The sequence below is a fragment of the Globicephala melas genome, chromosome 1, assembly GCF_963455315.2.
Source record: "Globicephala melas chromosome 1, mGloMel1.2, whole genome shotgun sequence".
Classification (NCBI taxonomy): Eukaryota; Metazoa; Chordata; class Mammalia; order Artiodactyla; family Delphinidae; genus Globicephala; species Globicephala melas.
The window spans coordinates 135,737,398-135,755,480 of record NC_083314.1 but is presented as its reverse complement, the minus strand read 5'-3'; the positions used below and the strand labels follow the sequence as shown (position 1 = coordinate 135,755,480).

Here is an 18,083-nt window from a genome sequence, read left to right as displayed (position 1 = left end):
AAATGACAGATGAGTTTTAAGATTTTCTTCATGAAGATAACAATGGCAGTGTAGGAAACTTGAAAAATACAGAAAAGGATTTTAAAAATCATATTCTCCTATAACCAGCTACTATTAACATTTTGGTCTGGTTTTCCCCCATTTTTTCAGTGCATGTCTATGTGTATATGATTGTGACCTACTGAATATAATATTTTGTATGTTATTTTCTTAACGAGTATTTTACACCTTTTCTTCATAAAAAAATAAAAAGCTAGGAAATGTGATTTTAAATATTTTTACTTATTCTCCTATGATAGACCATTAACTTTTGTTCCAACCTATGGAATATGGTCCAGCATATTGTCGAACATATATTTTTGTCCCCAACTTGAATAATTTTATTAGGCTAGATTTCTAGAATTGGAATTACTAGTGCAAACAGTATGAATATTCCTCTTGATACACGTTTCCAAATTGCTTTTCAGAAAAGTTGTGCCATCTTACACCCTTACAAATTATATTTGAGTCTGATATAACGTTAACCCTTGAGAGGTTTGAGTATTATTTTTTTAATTGGTGGAAGGCAGGTATCTCAGGGTGTAATGCCCTTAATCAGATTTTGGAATCAGTAGTCCCTGATTGGATGAGTTTAGCAGTTTTCTTCAACTGTTTTAATATAAAGTACAGTGGGATTCTGGAGATTTCCCACCTTGTTGGCTAAGCCTCTCCTTAGGGATCCCTCTCTGGATTGCTCCTGTGGAGAGGGTCGCCTATTAGACATTCACAGAGTGGGTGAAGCCTTAAAGAGCTGGGAGTATTAGAGTAAATAATATTTACTATGCTGAACTTTTTATATAGAGACACTCAGAGAGGTTAACTGGCTTGCCAAGGTCACATTTCTAGTAAGAGACTGAATGGATTCAATCCAGGATTTTCTGATTCTAAAATTCATTTTCTATTAACTACCTTGCACTGCTGTAAAAATAAAAATATTACTTGGGGCTTTCAGGTTCTGTTTGTCTTTATTTTATTTAAGATTAAGAATTACTGGAAGGTGTTTTAAAATCACTCATTATCCCAGTCTTTAGAGATAATCACTTTCTGTGCATATTTTCAACATAATTGATCATGATATGTGTGTGTGTGCCTACATATACATACATATATATACAGTTTTGTAAACTAATTTTATTCATTTTATTTCATATTATAAACATGTGTCATTATTATATTAAAACATTTTTAATGGCTGCAATATTCCATCAGTTGGTTCCAGTTTGTTGCACTTGTAAGTAATGCTGTAATGAACATCTTGGAGCATAAATCTTTATATGTACTTTTAAGTATTTGTTGAGGATATAGTCCCAGAAGTGGTTTTCCAAAGTTACACTGCCTTTGGAGAGGCTGCAGAAGCCTTTCAAGGGGGAGGGATCTAATCTATTGATCTACGTTTCTTTTTTTAGTAAACCCCAGCTGAATCCAGGGTTTATTCCCTGTGACTCTTTAATATTACTTTCACCTGTGCCTACCCGTCTATGTGGTTGCTTCTGATCAATAAGTATGTTCTATCAGTTGCACAACACGCTGGCATACACGTAAAAATACATGACATAGAATGTGGATTAGTTATTAGAAATAAATTTAAATGAACTGAAACAAGGCTGTATTCCTATCCTTTAAGTTATTACGAAAAAGAATATTATAGGCAGTGTAAATAGGTTGTTTACAGGAAACACTCATTGTAGAGTACCTCTTTATCACACAGATTTTGGTAACATAACGTCAAAGCACCTCCAGTTTACAAGTGGCTCTGATCCCCTTTTCTCTGTGTGCACACATGAATTGTCTTATACCTTCCCTTCTGTACGTTTTACCCCAAATCATGATGTCACTTGAGCCCCTGCCCCCTATGAAGATCCCTAATACAAGTAGAGAGACCAGCAGAGCAAAGCCATCTGCTTAAATTGATTCTTTTCATGATTTTTTGAGAACTATTGGCACATTAAACATTTCATGCAAATTGTTACCGTACATGTTAAGTAATGCTAATATATTAAAGTTCGAATTCATTAGCTTTTCAGGAAGAAGGCTTGTGGGTATGTTATTCTGTAATAATTTACTAGCGATAAGTAGGCTTTAATTTCATGCCCTGAGGGCTGTGTCTTTTTGTGTTGTTGGTAGCTTGTTTGTAGAGACAAAAGATCTGCAGAGATAATAGAATGAGGTAACTGACTGCACAGATGTGATCAAAGTAATGGAAATTCAGTGTGGTTATCTTCTAGATTCCAAACATCTGGATGAAAACTACAATATCCATTCATTCATGTGGGAATTTCTAAACCTCTGAATACTGGGGATTCAAGTGTCAACAAAGGGTGTGTTTCCTTGGCTGTATAATTACATTAATAATGCTAACCCAGGCCCTGTAAACTTGTCGATACTCATAGATTTCTTCGAAGGAAAAAAACTCCAATATCCTCCAGCATTTCTTCTGTGACCTGGCAAGAAATAGTGCTGTTCAAGTTCCCAAATGAGTTCAATTGTAATGGACTTCATTTAGAAATTAGCCAATCTATTTTCTAATAGCTTCCACATTTTTTTCTAGAAATGAAAGTTTTCTCACAGGGCTTTTTTAAAAAACTAGTAACATGTGATAGTGCAGTTAAGATTGCAGAAACTATTTCAATCAGGTATTTAGTCATCTCACTGCTTCAGTTTGCAACTGAATGCGTTCTCATGCACCGTCAGGTGTCACTGATAAACATTTAGAAAATTGCAGTCTGAAGACACAGTGGTGTGTTCAAGTCTGCATTCCTAAACTTGTTTGGATGGCTTCTGTCCAGTAACCAGCACATTCCTGGGCAGGCAGTAAGTCTAGCTGAATGAAATTGAATTTTTGACTAGCATTTTTAAAGGGATATCTGCACATGTGAGTATGTCTGAGTTTCTGAACACAAGGGAACATGTGAAGTGTATACTGATTTTGAGATAGGAGGGGAAAGGTTTAAAGTGTTAGGATGCCTAACGGTCTTAATGGTGTTTAGAATGGAAATCTGGTATCTTTGATAATTTTATAAATTATTTCTTCCTCTTGAAGGAAAAATTCAATAGACTTTTCCTCCTCCATTTTCAAACATTCAAGTCTCTGATCCTTAAATTTTTATCTTCCCTGACCTTATGGCAGAGATATTCACAATGTCCCATCTTTTCTCCTTTCCCTCGGCGATTGACATCCCCATTACCCAACTCTGTTTCTTTGCTCATGCAGCTTCCTCTGTGATCCCCAATCCATCTGAACTTGTCAACCAACACATCTTTTACAGCCCGTCATCACAGCCATCTCCATCTCCTCTACAAAGCTTTTCCTGTTCCCCTGCCAGGTGTCACTTTTCTGTCCTTTAACACCCTAAAGATTTTTATTTATATTACTTTTAGGCACTCATATTTTCACTTTCTGTACTCATCTCTCCCCACTAGACTCTAACATTTCATGGATAGCCGTGTGTCTGGCTTATCTTTTTAACTCCCATAAAACTTAGCATAGAGCCTGGCACAGAGGAAGTGTTCACACGAGAGAGAGACAGAGACAGACAAAGAGTAAGAGAGAGAGAGGGAGAGGATATGAATATATTAAACTATCTTTCCTTGATGCACCACAGCGGTTAGACTTGGTAGAGTTTAAGGGAATGAAGAATTGGTATTTCCTCCTTTTACGTAGTTGGAATCTCTGATGAAACAGATCACAAACTTCTCTTCAAACTTTGTGCCAGGGTTTGGGGAACTTTGTTGCTTCCTGTGTCTGGAAGTAAATTCAGAATGTCAGAACTAAGAAGGACCTACTGCAGAGCACAGGGAATTGTACTCAATAACTTGTAATAACCTATAATGGAAATGTATCTTTAAAAGAATAGGCACATATATATATATATATATATATATATATATATATCTGAATCACATTGCTGTAAACTTGAAACTAACACAACATTGTAAGTCAACTATATTTCAATAAATTTTTTTTTAAAAGACAAATGGGGCTTCCCTGGTGGCGCGGTGGTTGGGAGTCCGCCTGCCGATGCAGGGGACGCGGGTTCGTGCCCCGGTCTGGGAAGATCCCGCGTGCCGCGGAGCGGCTGGGCCCGTGAGCCATGGCCGCTGAGCCTGCGCGTCCGGACCCTGTGCTCCGCGACGGGAGGGGCCACAACAGTGAGAGGCCCGCGTACCGCAAAAAAAAAAAAAAAAAGACAAATGTCTGTGCTCGCTTCGGCAGCACATATACTAAAAAAAGAAAAAAAGACAAATATCTAACGCATACACACACACACACACACACAACACACACACACAAAGAATGTCAAAGCTCACTAGCTGTCTTACATTGTCTTTCCTGCCAAGGTGCCTCACCAGGTCATCCCCCCTCCTCCTCCCCAGCAGAGGAGCTGGCCATCACTATCCTCAGGCCGTTCAGCCCCAGGCCACCTGGCCACTCAACCTCCTGGTAGCCGCTCTGTGGACACAGGAGGGGGCTTGTCCAAAGGTCAGCTCTCCTTTCACACCCAAGCTCTACACAGAAATCTATCTAAATTTTCTCGCTCTCCTGTTTTGCAGTGATTACACGCAATTCAGGGGTCGCTAAATTTGAACTAGATCTTGAGTCTGGCTGCCTACTTTCAAAACAAGCTGATGCGCTCACATTTTCTAGTTTGTCAGATTTGAGTAGTTTTATTGATACCATTTTTATCTTAAAGAAACATCAACTGACATTGATACACATATTTTAATATCTTAATATCTTGTTTTTCAGTCATATTTTTTCCCCCAAACAGGAAAACTCCAAGCATCTTTTATTCAAAACAATTTGACCACTTTCTTAGCACCATGGTCAGGTATGATTGTTGGGTGAAGGCTGTTACAGACTCAAAACTGATTCATCTAGAAATGCCGTGATTCCTCTATCCAGACACATCCCTTATTTCTTCTTATTCAGGAAAACAACACAAGACAAACAAACAAACAAAAAACCAGACAACCTGGGAACAACAAAAGTTGGAATTCTCTTTGGCTTGCAGGCAGTCAGTTACATCCATTTCTGAGGACATAGAGGCAGTTCTCCCAGGGAACACCTGCAGGGTTGTAAAGAGCAGGGCTAATGGGTGATCTCTGCCACTCTCCCTGCCCATCCCACAAGCTCCCTAGAGATAGATTCCAGCATCCGCAGAGGTCCGACTGCATATAAAGAACTGTTCATGAACCGTTTTTCCAGTTGATCATCCTGAGGCCCAACTTGTACTGCCTAAGTGAAGGATTATAGAATTAGCAGTGCATATGGTAAGTGGGCAACACAGAAGGATATGGGATCAAATTCTGATTTGGGATTTTGGTACTTACCCCTGGGGCTAAGGCTAAGAGTCTTGGGTAATCTGAAGAAATATGTTAGAAAGAGAAAAAGTACGATCAGATTAGCCCAAATAAGAGCTGGTGGAAGCTTCTTATAGGAATGTTTTTTCAAAATGTTAAGAAAATGGTCCATGGTGATACTGCTCATGTAGGTAAAATGGCTGCTAAAAAAAAGCAAACACTTTCTTTTTCAGAAACAGGCAAGCAATCATAATTTGATTTCTAATAGTCATGTTTGCCATGAGGACTTTTACAATGAGGTTATATAAGCAAATTGATTTCCCTGTTGACTTTATCAGAAAATCGTAAAATGCCCCTGAATCTTCCCTCCAGAATTCTCAAAAATGCCTACAATAATCTTCCTAGAAAATTATTTTCTGGATTTCATGATGTCCTGAAGCTCCTCCAGCAGCATTTGATTATTGCTGCTGTAAATAGGCAAAAATTATAATTAAGAAAGATAATGAATGTGATATAATAGCATAGTAAACACAGTTGTATATAATTCATTACCACATCTCCCCCTTTACTTGATTTTATATTCATGTTGAAAGCTCTTAACTGGGCATGTGTACTTGATTCACCATGGTATATGTGGTTGTTTTAATAAAAAGTTTCAACTGAGGCTTTTGTTTAACAGGATAACTCCCTCATTCCACTGTTTCTTTAGGAAAATCAAATTCAACTTATGTCATATCATCTCTGGAACTACATCCTGTTATAGGTGAACACTGCCTATTTTAGCTACAATAATGGAAGATGAGTCAGACTTTCTTCCTTCCCTTGTTTTTCCTGTGTCCTTGATTTTTCCCAGAATCAACTTTCTATAGAATAAATTTCCCTGGGCACTTTTTGTTCCATTCGATGGAACTCAGAGACTCTCAGATTTTTGTAGTTGTAATATCCTTTTCTTAAAAAGGCAAACACATTACCACCTCTCTCAGCATTGCTCTCTTTTTTAAAAACCAAAATAAAGTTCGGAGAAGTTTTAATAGCTTGTGAGAGCATTAAAGGCCTTCTGGGATGTTTTGTCTCATGATTGAAGAAGGGACAATAGCCAATTGTTAGCCTCATGGTAATTTTGAGCGGCTCAATTATTTGGATGCTAACCCTACTTTCAAAATGGCAGGGCTTCCCTGGTGGCACAGTGGTTGAGAGTCCACCTGCCGATGCAGGCGACGCGGGTTTGTGTCCCGGTCCGGGGGCATCCCACATGCCGCGGAGCGGCTGGGCCCGTGAGCCATGGCCGCTGAGCCTGCGCGTCCGGAGCCTGTGCTCCGCAACGGGAGAGGCCACAACAGTGAGAGGCCCGTGTACCGCAAAAAAAAAAAAAAAAAAAAAAAAAAGTCAAGATAGAGAATGGGATGTAATACACACTTTTCCAGATTTAGTGCTATGTATGGTCAACGAAGAACTATATTCACACACCAAAAAGAAAAAGAAAAAAAAGTACCATGTATCCTAGGATCAATCAGCATGCATGTTTCTGACGTCACCAGTATGGTAAAAACGTCATAGGAAATCCTGCTGTGTGTCTGCAGTGACCAGGGCTGACATGCACACACTGCTCCGCTAGGACCATCAAACCAAGGCCTCGTGGTTCAGCATCTGTCATCAGTCATTTAGTCTTAGAACCTCAGCTTACTCTTTATGCCTTTTTGTTCCTTCTCAACCTACCTACCTATTCACATGTGAAAAAACACTTTTTTCCTCCTAACGGCTAACAGGTTATTTTATCTACTAGCTTCCTCCTTATCTCTCCCACATCCTCTTTGTGCCCTAGAAGCAGGTAAATTCACTGCCAGCTAATTATAGTACATCATTTTCAATACATGACTTTCTGTTGAGACTTCTGAAAGCATATCAAAGTAGAGCAATAGGCTGAATGAAACAATTAATAAAGAGTATTTTACTGAGCTTTTTAAAAAAGCAAATTTCCCCCATACCAGTGAGTGAGAGGCACATACAGAACGGCTAAATGCAGAGGTATTTCTCAGATCTGTTCAGGTTAATCTGACATAGGATAGGCTGGGGAAGAAATCAGTAGATTCACGTTGCTAGACAGTACAGTGTACCATACGTTTAGATCACTTTATATAAAGCTGTTATTGGACGAATTCTTCTAAAACAAATACTACAACAACAAAAAGTTTCTTAATAATAGACATCAGGGGAACCTTATGTTCCTCCTCTGTTCCATGCTGATTTAACACAACCATACCCACATGACCATCACAGCTCTGCGTGGGTGACTTAGCTCTAATGACCAATAGGACTTGGCCCAGATTGGTGGAAATTTTATGTCTAGATGTGCTTAACAAGGGAAACAAGAAGTGTGAGCAGTTTTCTGTGAAACAGAAAATCAAAGGAAGAGAAGCAGATGATGTCAACAAGGGGAAGAAAATCTGGCAAATGAATTTGGTATTATTCCCTCAGTTATCTGTGTTTTTTAAGAAATGCAAATCATTTTCATCTTTTAGATGGTGCATGTCTCGTGTTAGTCCAGAAAACTTATGCCTTTTACAAGTATTGTTAAGAAATTTGAAATTAAGTAATAGTCTATCTAAAAATTTTAGTAAAGAAAGAATGTGAATAAATCCTTGGAGTTTGTGGTAAAGAAGTGAATTGAAGGACACCAGAAAACAAAATGTTCATTTGGATATATGAACCAATGAAACACCAGAACCACAGAATTTTTTCTCTCTAAACTATAGTGAAGCTCTTAAATATGAGTATAAAAACCAACAACAAAACGTTCATGTACTGTGAAAAGGATAGTTGGCTGAAGTGTGGTACCTGAGGTTCCAGGTTTACACGGGATCTTGATGGTTTGTACCTGAACAGAAGGGTTCTAGGGTGGGAAGACTACAAATGTTAGTACTCTAAGAGCATTTTGTGCATCATAAAATTCTAGACGCCCCACTGAGCCTGTAAAGACAGCGTGCTCTAAATGGTTTTCCACCACTTTTCTGGAGAACCCAGTCCCTTCTATAAAGACTCCTCTTCCATATTTAGAGATGGAGGCACAGGAACATTTCATGATCTTTAGGAGGGTAATAGTGTGAAAAGTAAGGTTGTAAAATGAACTACTTTCCTCCCCTTTCTACCTAATTTCTTTCTCCTGTGCTTTTAAAGACTAGGATATCTCTTTCTGACCCCAGAGCTCATGTTTAACTCAGAAAGTATACTTTACAAATGTCCTGCATGTTCTAATTTGTATGATGGAAGGAGAAAAGAGCTCATCTGAGCACCAATTTGACATCGTTTTATTCCAACAGTCTTTGGAAGCCAACACTCCTTCCCTTTTTGACTGTCTAAAATGCCCTTGCTAGCCAGATCCTTCTGCTAGCTACAGTGTTTGCACATTTCCTTGTTAATCAGCCGCGTAGGCTCGGAGACTGTGTGTTTTGGTGTTGTTTCTGTGTGCAATCTCGTGCTGCTTCCTGAACGCATGTGTCCCTTCCCTTCACAGCCTACTCGACACCCAGCACCTCCCCCGCAAACCGATTCGTCAGTGTTGGACCACGGGATCCAAGCTTTGTAAATATCCCTCAACAGACACAGGTGGGCCGCTCTCATCTTTTCTGTATGTGGTGCAGCTTGTTTTATTCATCAGGTGCATTGTAACTCGTCTTTCGGCACAACAGGCTGCATTTCCCAGCCCCTGTTCAGTCCCCTTTCCTCCCGACCCCTACCCATCCTGGCCCTTCAGCCACATTTCCATGTGTTCTTAGAAATCATGGAAAACAGTGCCTGCAATTTTTGCTTCTTGTATTGAGGGGGTAGGAGAGGAGGGCTTCTGTGCCAGAACTGCTTTTGCTATGGGAAGAAAATTTTCCCAGGCTGGATAGCGTGTGCTCCCTCTTTTAGGAATCTGTGCCTCTCTACGTGCAAGCAGACAGAAGTAGGCCCCTATTGAACCTGGAAAGTATACTCTGGCTGCCGGCGACATCGGAGTGCATGCAGGGAATGGGGGGCCAGTCCCTCTTATGTACTCATTATAGGGTCCCCAGGAACCTGGCAGACTTTCTAAGAGAAAGGAAAAGAAAGGGTTCCTGAGCGCTGTTAAGTTGCTGGTGTTGGTACTGAAATAGGTGTTTGTTACTGGCTTCGCTGGCCCCAGTGGGGTGGGAGGGGATTATGTGAATATAATGTCATATTTTGAGGTAGGTGATTGAAAAAGAGTATGCCAGGACATCTAGAGTTTGTTTTTCAATAGATAGTTGTGTTTTGTGCTAGTATAGGCCAAGGAGAAAGAATCTCTTTTAAAAGTTTTGAAATAGCTGCTGTTAATTGAGAAACAGTGAAAGACTTTTGGAATTCAAAGGTAGCATATATAAAGATACTTAGAGAGCTGTGGAATAGAATTAGATGCAAGTTTTGGAAGAATCTACTCTCTGATCTCCTAATCAGAATGTGACTGTATATTATCAGAATTGACATAAAGAATTTTCTCTTTGAGGTTCTCAACACAGTGTTTGAAAAATTCTCCCAGATATTTTGTGCATGCGCCTCGGTATGTAATCTCCAGATGCCTAATTTATAACTATTCATCTTTGTTTGTAACACTATGAGCAGGTGCTTATGAACGAGATAGATTTGCTTTCCTGGGTCCGCTTGCTTTCTCTGCGAAGGGTTTTAGTTTATTGCTGTGTCGACAGCGTGGGTTAAACAGCATTGCATCTGAAGCCTTCCTTACACTGAAGCAGGGTCACGGAAAGTACAGCCTCAGAGGAGGCAGCTGGGAGGAGAGGGAGAGGGGAAGGAGGGAGGGGAGGGAGAAGGTTAACTCTTGAATTTCCCACTTCTGCTGTTTCTTCTGAAACTGGCAGGTACATGGCATCTGGGATTAACTTCGCCTATTCAGTACTCCCCATAAAATTGTTCAAGTTTATTGCTTATTTTCCCATACCTTCAAATATTTAACTGGTGAATTTGAAGTTGAATAATTACCTCAAAGGCATTACAGTAGAAGAGCATTTCTTATTGTACTTCTGACTCACATGATCAAGGTCAATGAGAAGGGGAGAACTGGGGACAGTAGCTTTACATTGGATGATTGCTTTTCTCAAAGCACCAGTGGGCTCAGGTTACTTCATTAAGAACCTCAAAAATGCAGTTTGGAAATGTCCTGTTTTGTATTTTATATAGTATTTTTATATAAGCTGTGATTCACTGAACTGAAACTGTACCCTGCATTCCATTCAATTTGTTTCTCTATAATCAAAACGTATTCTATTCCAACATGGCTTTGTTTCACAAATGCCTTATTTAACCCAGAAACTGAGTCTTCATGATGTTGACCACAAAAATTCAATTCTTAAAAATCCAGATTTTCTACGCATGTGTATGAATGATGTCATGTAGACCCAGTATTGGCATCTGGAACTGAATTTTTTGGGTTTCTGTTAAATATTTGGCATCATAGAGACAACAGCTTAAATGTTTTTTATCACAGTGACACCTGCCACTTTTGGCTTGAAGAAAGCCATCCCCAATTGTCTTATGAGAAACCACGCTAATGGAGTTACTCTTTTTCCCCAAAAAAATATCCTGAGACAAAAGTGTGCTCTAAGTATTTTAATATTTAGGTATATATATTAACTCTTTTTTTTTTAAAGGAACTACTTTCTGGAACCATTTAAAGTGGTAGGCATATATAGATATAGATCATAAAAATAATATTTTTAGGTAATCTTTTTGAGAGGACATCAGAAGAGGAATTTTTATAGGAATTTTTTAAGACATAATTTGAACATGGCCTGCAGATTAGTAATTTCCTAGGCAAGCTTGCATTTTTCTATATAAATATTTTTGTTAATAAGGCATGAACTTTGTATTAGTTGAATTATGGGAAAAGTTTTCTGGAAAAACAATCTTTTCTTTTCTGCCTTTAAAGAAGTAAAAATTGAAGTGTCACCCAAGCAGATAGGTAAACTTTATAAATGCAGGAGAGGTATCCCGCACAGAAATCCATAAACAAATACAAAATAAAATGGTCTCCCTTTTCCCCAAAGAAACCTCTTGAAACATCAACCTGTAGAAGACAGATTAGATACGGTCCCTGTTTTTTCCAGCAGATAGAATTCCAGCTAATGAATAGACATTTGAAGTAGGCAGCTTTCAGTTTATCATAAGACCTTTCTTTAAAAAAAAAAAAAAAAAAGAGAGTTCTTTGATTATACATAGCCTCTATTTATTGAGCATTTTCTATGTACTGAGTACCTTAGGTACATTATCCAACGAATCTTGACAGCTACCTAATAGGATATATATAATTATCTCCACTTCATAGATTTGAAACCTGAGATCTGAAGAGATCGTTGATTTTCCCAAGGCCACACATGGTGAGAGGCAGAGCAAGAATGCCTCCCCAGTTTTGTCTGACTCCAAGGCCTATGCTCTCAAACCACTGTGCTGTACTGCCTCATGGGCTGGTGAGCACCTTTCCCTGCAGATACTCAAACAGAGACTGATGCTCAACTCTCAGGAATACCACTGACGTATTCCCTGGTTTTAAATCTGAGATTGCACTAAAATCTAATCATGAGTATATACCCCAAAGAATTGAAAGCCGGGTCTCCAAGAGATACTTGTACACCCATGTTCTTCGCAGCATTATTCACAATAGCCAAAAGGTAAAAGCAATCCAAATATCCATTGACAGATAAATGGATAAACAAAATACGGTATATACATTTTATTGTGTATATACCATTTTAATGTGGTATCATACATATTATTCAAAATTGAAAAGAAAGGGAATTCTGCAGTATGTTACAGCATAGATGAACTTTGAAGACGTTATGGAAAGTGAAATAGTCCAGTCCCAAAAGGACGAATACTATACGATTCCACTTATGTGAGGTACCTAGTGTAGTCAAATTCATAGAGACAAAAAGTAGAATGGTGGTTGCCGAGAGCTGGAGAGAGGGCAGAAGAGAGAGTTATTGTTTGGTGGGACAGAGTGTTAGTCTTATAAGATGAAAAAAGCTCTGAAGGTGTATGGTGGTGATGGTTGCACAACAGTGTGAATGTCCTGAATATCACTAAACTGTCCACTTAAAAATGGTTAAGATGGTAAATTTTATGTTGTGTGTATTTCACCACAATTTTTAAAATGTAATCATTAGATAAACTCTTCATGGTCCTTTCTCCACTTGAGAGTCTAAAATTCTGTAAAACAGCCAGGAAGAGTGGACTGTTTACCAGAAAACCCACTGTCATTTTGTGCTCTCGTGTCCAACACATAGTGGGTAGTCAGCAGATACGGGTTGAATCTAAATGATTCATAAGGAAGTTTAAAAATAATGACTTTTTCTTATTACAGTCGTGATACATGTTAATTGTGGAAAATACAGATGGGAAAAATAATAAAAATCACTTGTAGTCCTACTGTTAACATTTCTGTCTAAATCCATCCAGACTGCTTCGATGCATACAAATATATTGCAAAAATGAGATCATATTATATACACTGTTGGGTAACCTGCTGTTTCTTCCCCGTAACAATATATTATGGCCTTCTTTCCATGTAAATTGGAAAAATTGAATATTGGCTTTTATTGCACCTATTCATCATCTGTAATGATTGGTAGGAAAAGATAACATGGATAATTGAAAGCCATTTTTTCTCCTCCTTCCCTTCCAGTCTATCTTTTTTCCTCCAGAGAATTCCTCCCTTCACTGAGACAGAATTGCCTTCTCTTGAGCCTTCCCTCGAGCTAGTTTTCTTTCAAACCGCCTTCCAGTTGCATTGTCTATCTCATCCCAGCTTTTGGCTCTGTTGGAACATTCCTGCCAAGTTATCTGTCCCATTCTTCTGAATCACTTGTCTGCTACCTCTGCTACTATCATGATTTGCCTTTCGTTTTCCTTATACTCGTCCATTTTGTAGCTCATTATTAACATGGGGGGTAGCCACCTCCTGACAGCCTTTAGAACACCCATCTGTTCTAAGAAACCGTGACCACCCTGAATCTCTTATTTTTCAGTATTGTCCACCATGATAGTTGATACTAACATATAGAAAAGTCTCTGGGGCATAGAGTATCTACTTCACTTTGGACACTATTAATGTCCCCTGCACGCCCACTGAATGATATAGGAGAGCATGGCATCATCTCAAACAGCAGAAGGCCAATGGCCATTTCAGTTGCATCTCATAATTTAATCTGGTCCCTGAAAACGAGAGCCATTAAGAGGAGGCATTTATTTAGAGAAAAAAAGTTAATATTTCATCATGAGGTAATAAATAGAAATACCAATTCCCACACAGAAGGACTGAGCAAAGAACTCATTTTTTTTCAGGTTCTAGTTTAATCAGAATGTTCAAATAAAATGCTTAACCTGCAGAACACCCATGAAGACTAATTCTTTAAAATGAAAAATGAGTGCAAACAATACTAAAAAACAGGCATTTCTTCCCTGCCACCCAAATCTATCGCTGTTCTACCTCAACAGAATTGTGGTATCTGAAATGCTATTTAAAACCAAATTACCATTTGGGTTATTAGAAGAATCGCTTGGCATGGCATGGGCCTGATTTGTTGACAAAAAGACACAGGTGCTGTAACCTTTGCTTAATAAATCATTTAGCTGCCTGACTGGCAAGCAGTGTGGCTCCCTTTGCCTCATGAAATTTACAAATGTATGCGCATACCACACACTGTACTGGAAACCGGCTCATCTGGAGAGGTTCCTGCAGAGCTAAATTATGGGCATAGCACCCGCTGTCTGCCTTTGGTGGGGATGCACAAGGAACATAGGGAGGTGGTGGATATGGAGAGCGTTTGGATCTGTTGCCATTCTGTGTGTCATATTCCTGAAACTCTGCCTAAGAAACCAAAGCTCGGGCAATCTGCAGAATGCAAAACTTCCTAAGTCCCTTTCATCAGTCACTCATCATTTCTGACTATATTCCCAGGACCCAAGAAGGCAGGGAATAACAATTCTCCTCAAGTTGTTCAAAGTCTAATAGAGGAAACAGATGTAAAAAATAATAGTAATGACAACAACGTTAATAATGCAGTGGGATACCAGTTACAATAAGGATTTGCCCAAGAGGCTTTGAGACCAGAGAGCTAAGTAGAAGAACTTTCCAAAGAGTGGAAGGGACAGAAAACGCTAGATAGTTTTTCTGTCCTTGTCTAACTTTGGACTGATGATATGGCTCTGGTTCTTATACATTTTACCTTTTTCCTGTACTTTTAATTTTTGCCATGAGCTGGTCGATAAGGCTTTATCCCATCTTAGGTAGAGAGACACGCTGAGTTCTGTCTTCTCTGGACCAAGCAGATAAAATTAGAATCCTTTCCCACTGCTGGCATATCAGCCAGACCCCCCGCCCCAGTCCCTCATTTCCAAGAAACAGCCTTTCTTGCGTAATGTTCTCACCCAGGACACCAAGCTCGCTTGAGATTGCACTGCAGTTAGCTGAAGCCATTCCCTGCCCAGACTCCAGCTGCCTGCCTGTAGGAGGTTAGGTACCACACAGAAGTTCAAGGAGCAGCCTGGATAGTTGCAAAGGCAGGAAACTCAGATTTTGTTAGAGAAAGGAAAATAAAAAATATCGTCCCCCTTCTAGTTAGAATTGGATCTGAGCATTTTTGTTACAAGCCCATACAGCTGAAAACTCCCAGGATTGGAGAGGAATGGCAGATAAAATTCCATTTACTCCTAACTTTGAAAAAAGTTAATTGGCCAAATGGGCATTCTGTATTAAGCTCCAGGGCATGCCGGGTTCTGTGCCTGCACTCCCTACAGACCTCAGAGCCCTCTGAGATTGGTGCTGTTATCCCTATTTTACAGATGAGGAAACTGAAATTTCAAAGAGTATACTTGCCCCCTGGCAAACGAGGTAGCCAGGGTTTGAACCAGTCTGTCTCCAGAACTGCTCTCTTTCCTGAATACTGTCTTCATCCTTAACCATTTATAATGAAAGGTTACTGACTGTTTTCTCTTTATGGTCTAAGATTGACTCATCCTCTTACATCAAGGAATAGGACCGACGCTGTACTTGGTTCTTCTGAAGACCTGCCCCAGTTTCCTATTAGCCTGCATCTGTGAAATCAAGACTGAGTTCATTCTGTCATCCTGCCTGGGAAAAAGACCTTTACTAATGACATTAGTCTGCATCTGTGAGAACAACCAGCCTCTGCCCAGAGCCCAGATAGCAGAGCAGCTGAGACTGTGAGCTTTCCTTTCAGATCTTGGTTGGAGCTTTATTTCATCACTTAGCAGTAGTATGTGTACTTCAATTCTTATAGTTTTTAAAATTTTTTCTTTGTAATTCAATTTTTCTAGCCTGGTTTATTAACTGTAAAATGGTGATAACTGTATTTATCTACCTTCTACGGTTGTGTTGAGTCTTAAATTCTGTTAGTGTAGAGAAAGTAAATGCTTGACACCTGTTAAATGCTCAACAAATAATAGCATTTGTTGTTCAGTTGATAACTAAACTCATATTTAAACAGTATTTTCTGGATTACAAAGTATTTTCTCATTTGATCTTCAGAGCAACCCTTTGAAGTAGGCAGAGCCGTTATCATTATCCCCATTATACAGATTTTAAAACTGAGGTTTAAAGAGAGGGAAGTGACTTCCCCAGAACCACATAGCTGGGGGTTCGTAGAGCCAGGACACAGACCCGCTTCTGATTCCAGAGCCCACACTCCCTTCAGCATGCCCCATCAGGGAAGGACTTGTATGCGTCCTCATGTGCTACTGTGTAGATATGGGCAGAACCTGCCCACCAAATGCTGGATCTAAAGTAACCATCCAGTTAGGACAAAATTAGGACAACACCTCCACAAGATCAGAATCTCGTGGATTCTTCCACTGAGCATCTGCCCTAAAGGTACTCCAAAAGCCTCATTCAACTGGGTACATCTATCCTTGCCCTGCACCCCATTTCTTCTCTTAAGCCAAATTGTGCCCCAAGGCAGAGGAGACTTCCCAAAGGGAAATCATGTCTCTGAGGGTGGCAAGAACTGTAGCAAATGAATGTACCCCCCAGAATCTGCGGGGAAAGGCAGTGCCTGGTCATTCTTTTCTCTTATGTTCTCTGCTCCAGCCGTAGGTGTTGAATAGTCAGCACCGCCTCGCGGAGATGTTACCCCTGCCATCTGCTCCCTCTTACTGTGGGCAGTAGTGACTCCCCCAGCTTCCCAGCCCCCACCCCAGCCTGTAAGTTCTTACCACGTTCTCTTCACAAACACATGGCAGCTGACTCACGGACAGCCTATGAGACACGCTTAAAATACATTTTTCAATAAACAGAACCTTTGTCTTTCAAGTTTTATTTGGGCAGCACATTTTAGTTGTCCTCAGCCACAAATTTCACTTCTGAACCAAGCGAGAGCCTCAGTTCTAGGTACTGGTCTCCTTTTTCTCCCTTAGTTTTTAATACTTCGGAGATCCCATCATGTTTAATGGCATATTTTGGTTTGGTTTTAGCCTTTCTGTTTGTTTGTTGCCTTGCTCCAAAAAGATTTGGGGAAACTTCTTAGTTGAAGCAAATTGATGATCGTTGAAAGAATTAAGGTGCTTACATGGGATCTGGCACACAGTAGGTGCACAATAAATAGTGGTTCCTTTCATGCTTGCTTCTTTTCCAGTACTTAAATGAGATCAGTGGCAATGGAGAAGGGGAAGAGGAAAGGGAGATTTCGCAGGAAATTTTAGATTTCGTGGAAGAAGAAAAAGGACCAAACGTCTGGTATTTGTTTAATTAGCCCTTGGGATTGTGGGAAAAGTGGGATAGAAAATGAAGCGGGGGAGAAAGATTGAAACAAGAAGCTGTGAATGGGTGTAAAGAGCTGAGAGGAGTTAGATCAGAATTTGATGGTAGCCTTACAGTGAAGTCAGAAAACCATAGTATCAAATGCAGAACTGCTGTCAAAATTTCCAGCCCTGAAATGTGTCTTGATAATGATGTTTCCAGTCAGTGGAAGTTTCAAGATACTGAGGGAAATGCTCTTTTTTTTTAAACTGAAATATAGTTGATTTACAACGTTGTGTTAATTTTTGCCGTACAACAAAGTGATTCAGTTATACATATATATGTATTCTTTATATATATATATTCTTCTCCGTTATGGTTTATCACAGAATATTGAATATAGTTCCCTGTGCTATACAGTAGGACCTTGTTATTTATCCATTCTATATATAATAGTTTGCATCTGCTAACCCCAAACTCCCACTTCATCTCTTTCTCACTCTCCCCTCCCCCTTGTCAACCCGAGTCTGTTCTCTATGTCTGTGAGTCTGTTTCTGTTTCATAAAAGTTCATTTTTGTGTCATATTTTATATTCCACATATAAATGATATCATATGGTATTTGTCTTTCTCTTTCTGACTTACTTCACTTAGTATGATAATCTCTAGTTGCATCCATGTTTCTGCAAATGGCATTACTTCATTCTTTTTTATGGCTGAGTAGTATTCCATTCTATATGTGTACATCTTCTTTATCCATTCATCTGTCGATGGACGTTTAGATTGTTTCCATGTCTTGGCTACTTTGAATAGTGCTGCTATGAACGTAGGAGGTGTGTGTATGTTTTTGAATTATAGTTTTGTCTGGATATATGCCCAGGAATGGGATTGTTGGATCATATGGCAACTCTATTTTTAGTTTTTTGAGGACCATCCATACTGTTCTCCATAGTGGCTGCACCAACTTAATTCCCACCAGCAGC

The 18,083-nt window shown here is 39.4% G+C and overlaps 1 protein-coding gene across 10 annotated transcripts in view; it reads left to right on the top strand.

The window, feature by feature from the left end:
* Window positions 1-18,083, top strand: part of NFIA (nuclear factor I A) — a 595,358-nt gene that overhangs the window by 550,345 nt on the left and 26,930 nt on the right. For 8 of the 10 annotated variants that reach the window (XM_060304981.1, XM_060304976.1, XM_060304960.1 and 5 more), the window contains one exon: window positions 8,852-8,943. The exons of the other annotated variants lie outside the window; for them this stretch is intronic. In XM_060304981.1, coding sequence (XP_060160964.1) covers window positions 8,852-8,943 — 92 coding nt within the window. The remainder of the gene's footprint in view (window positions 1-8,851; window positions 8,944-18,083) is intronic. 10 annotated transcript variants of the gene reach the window in all.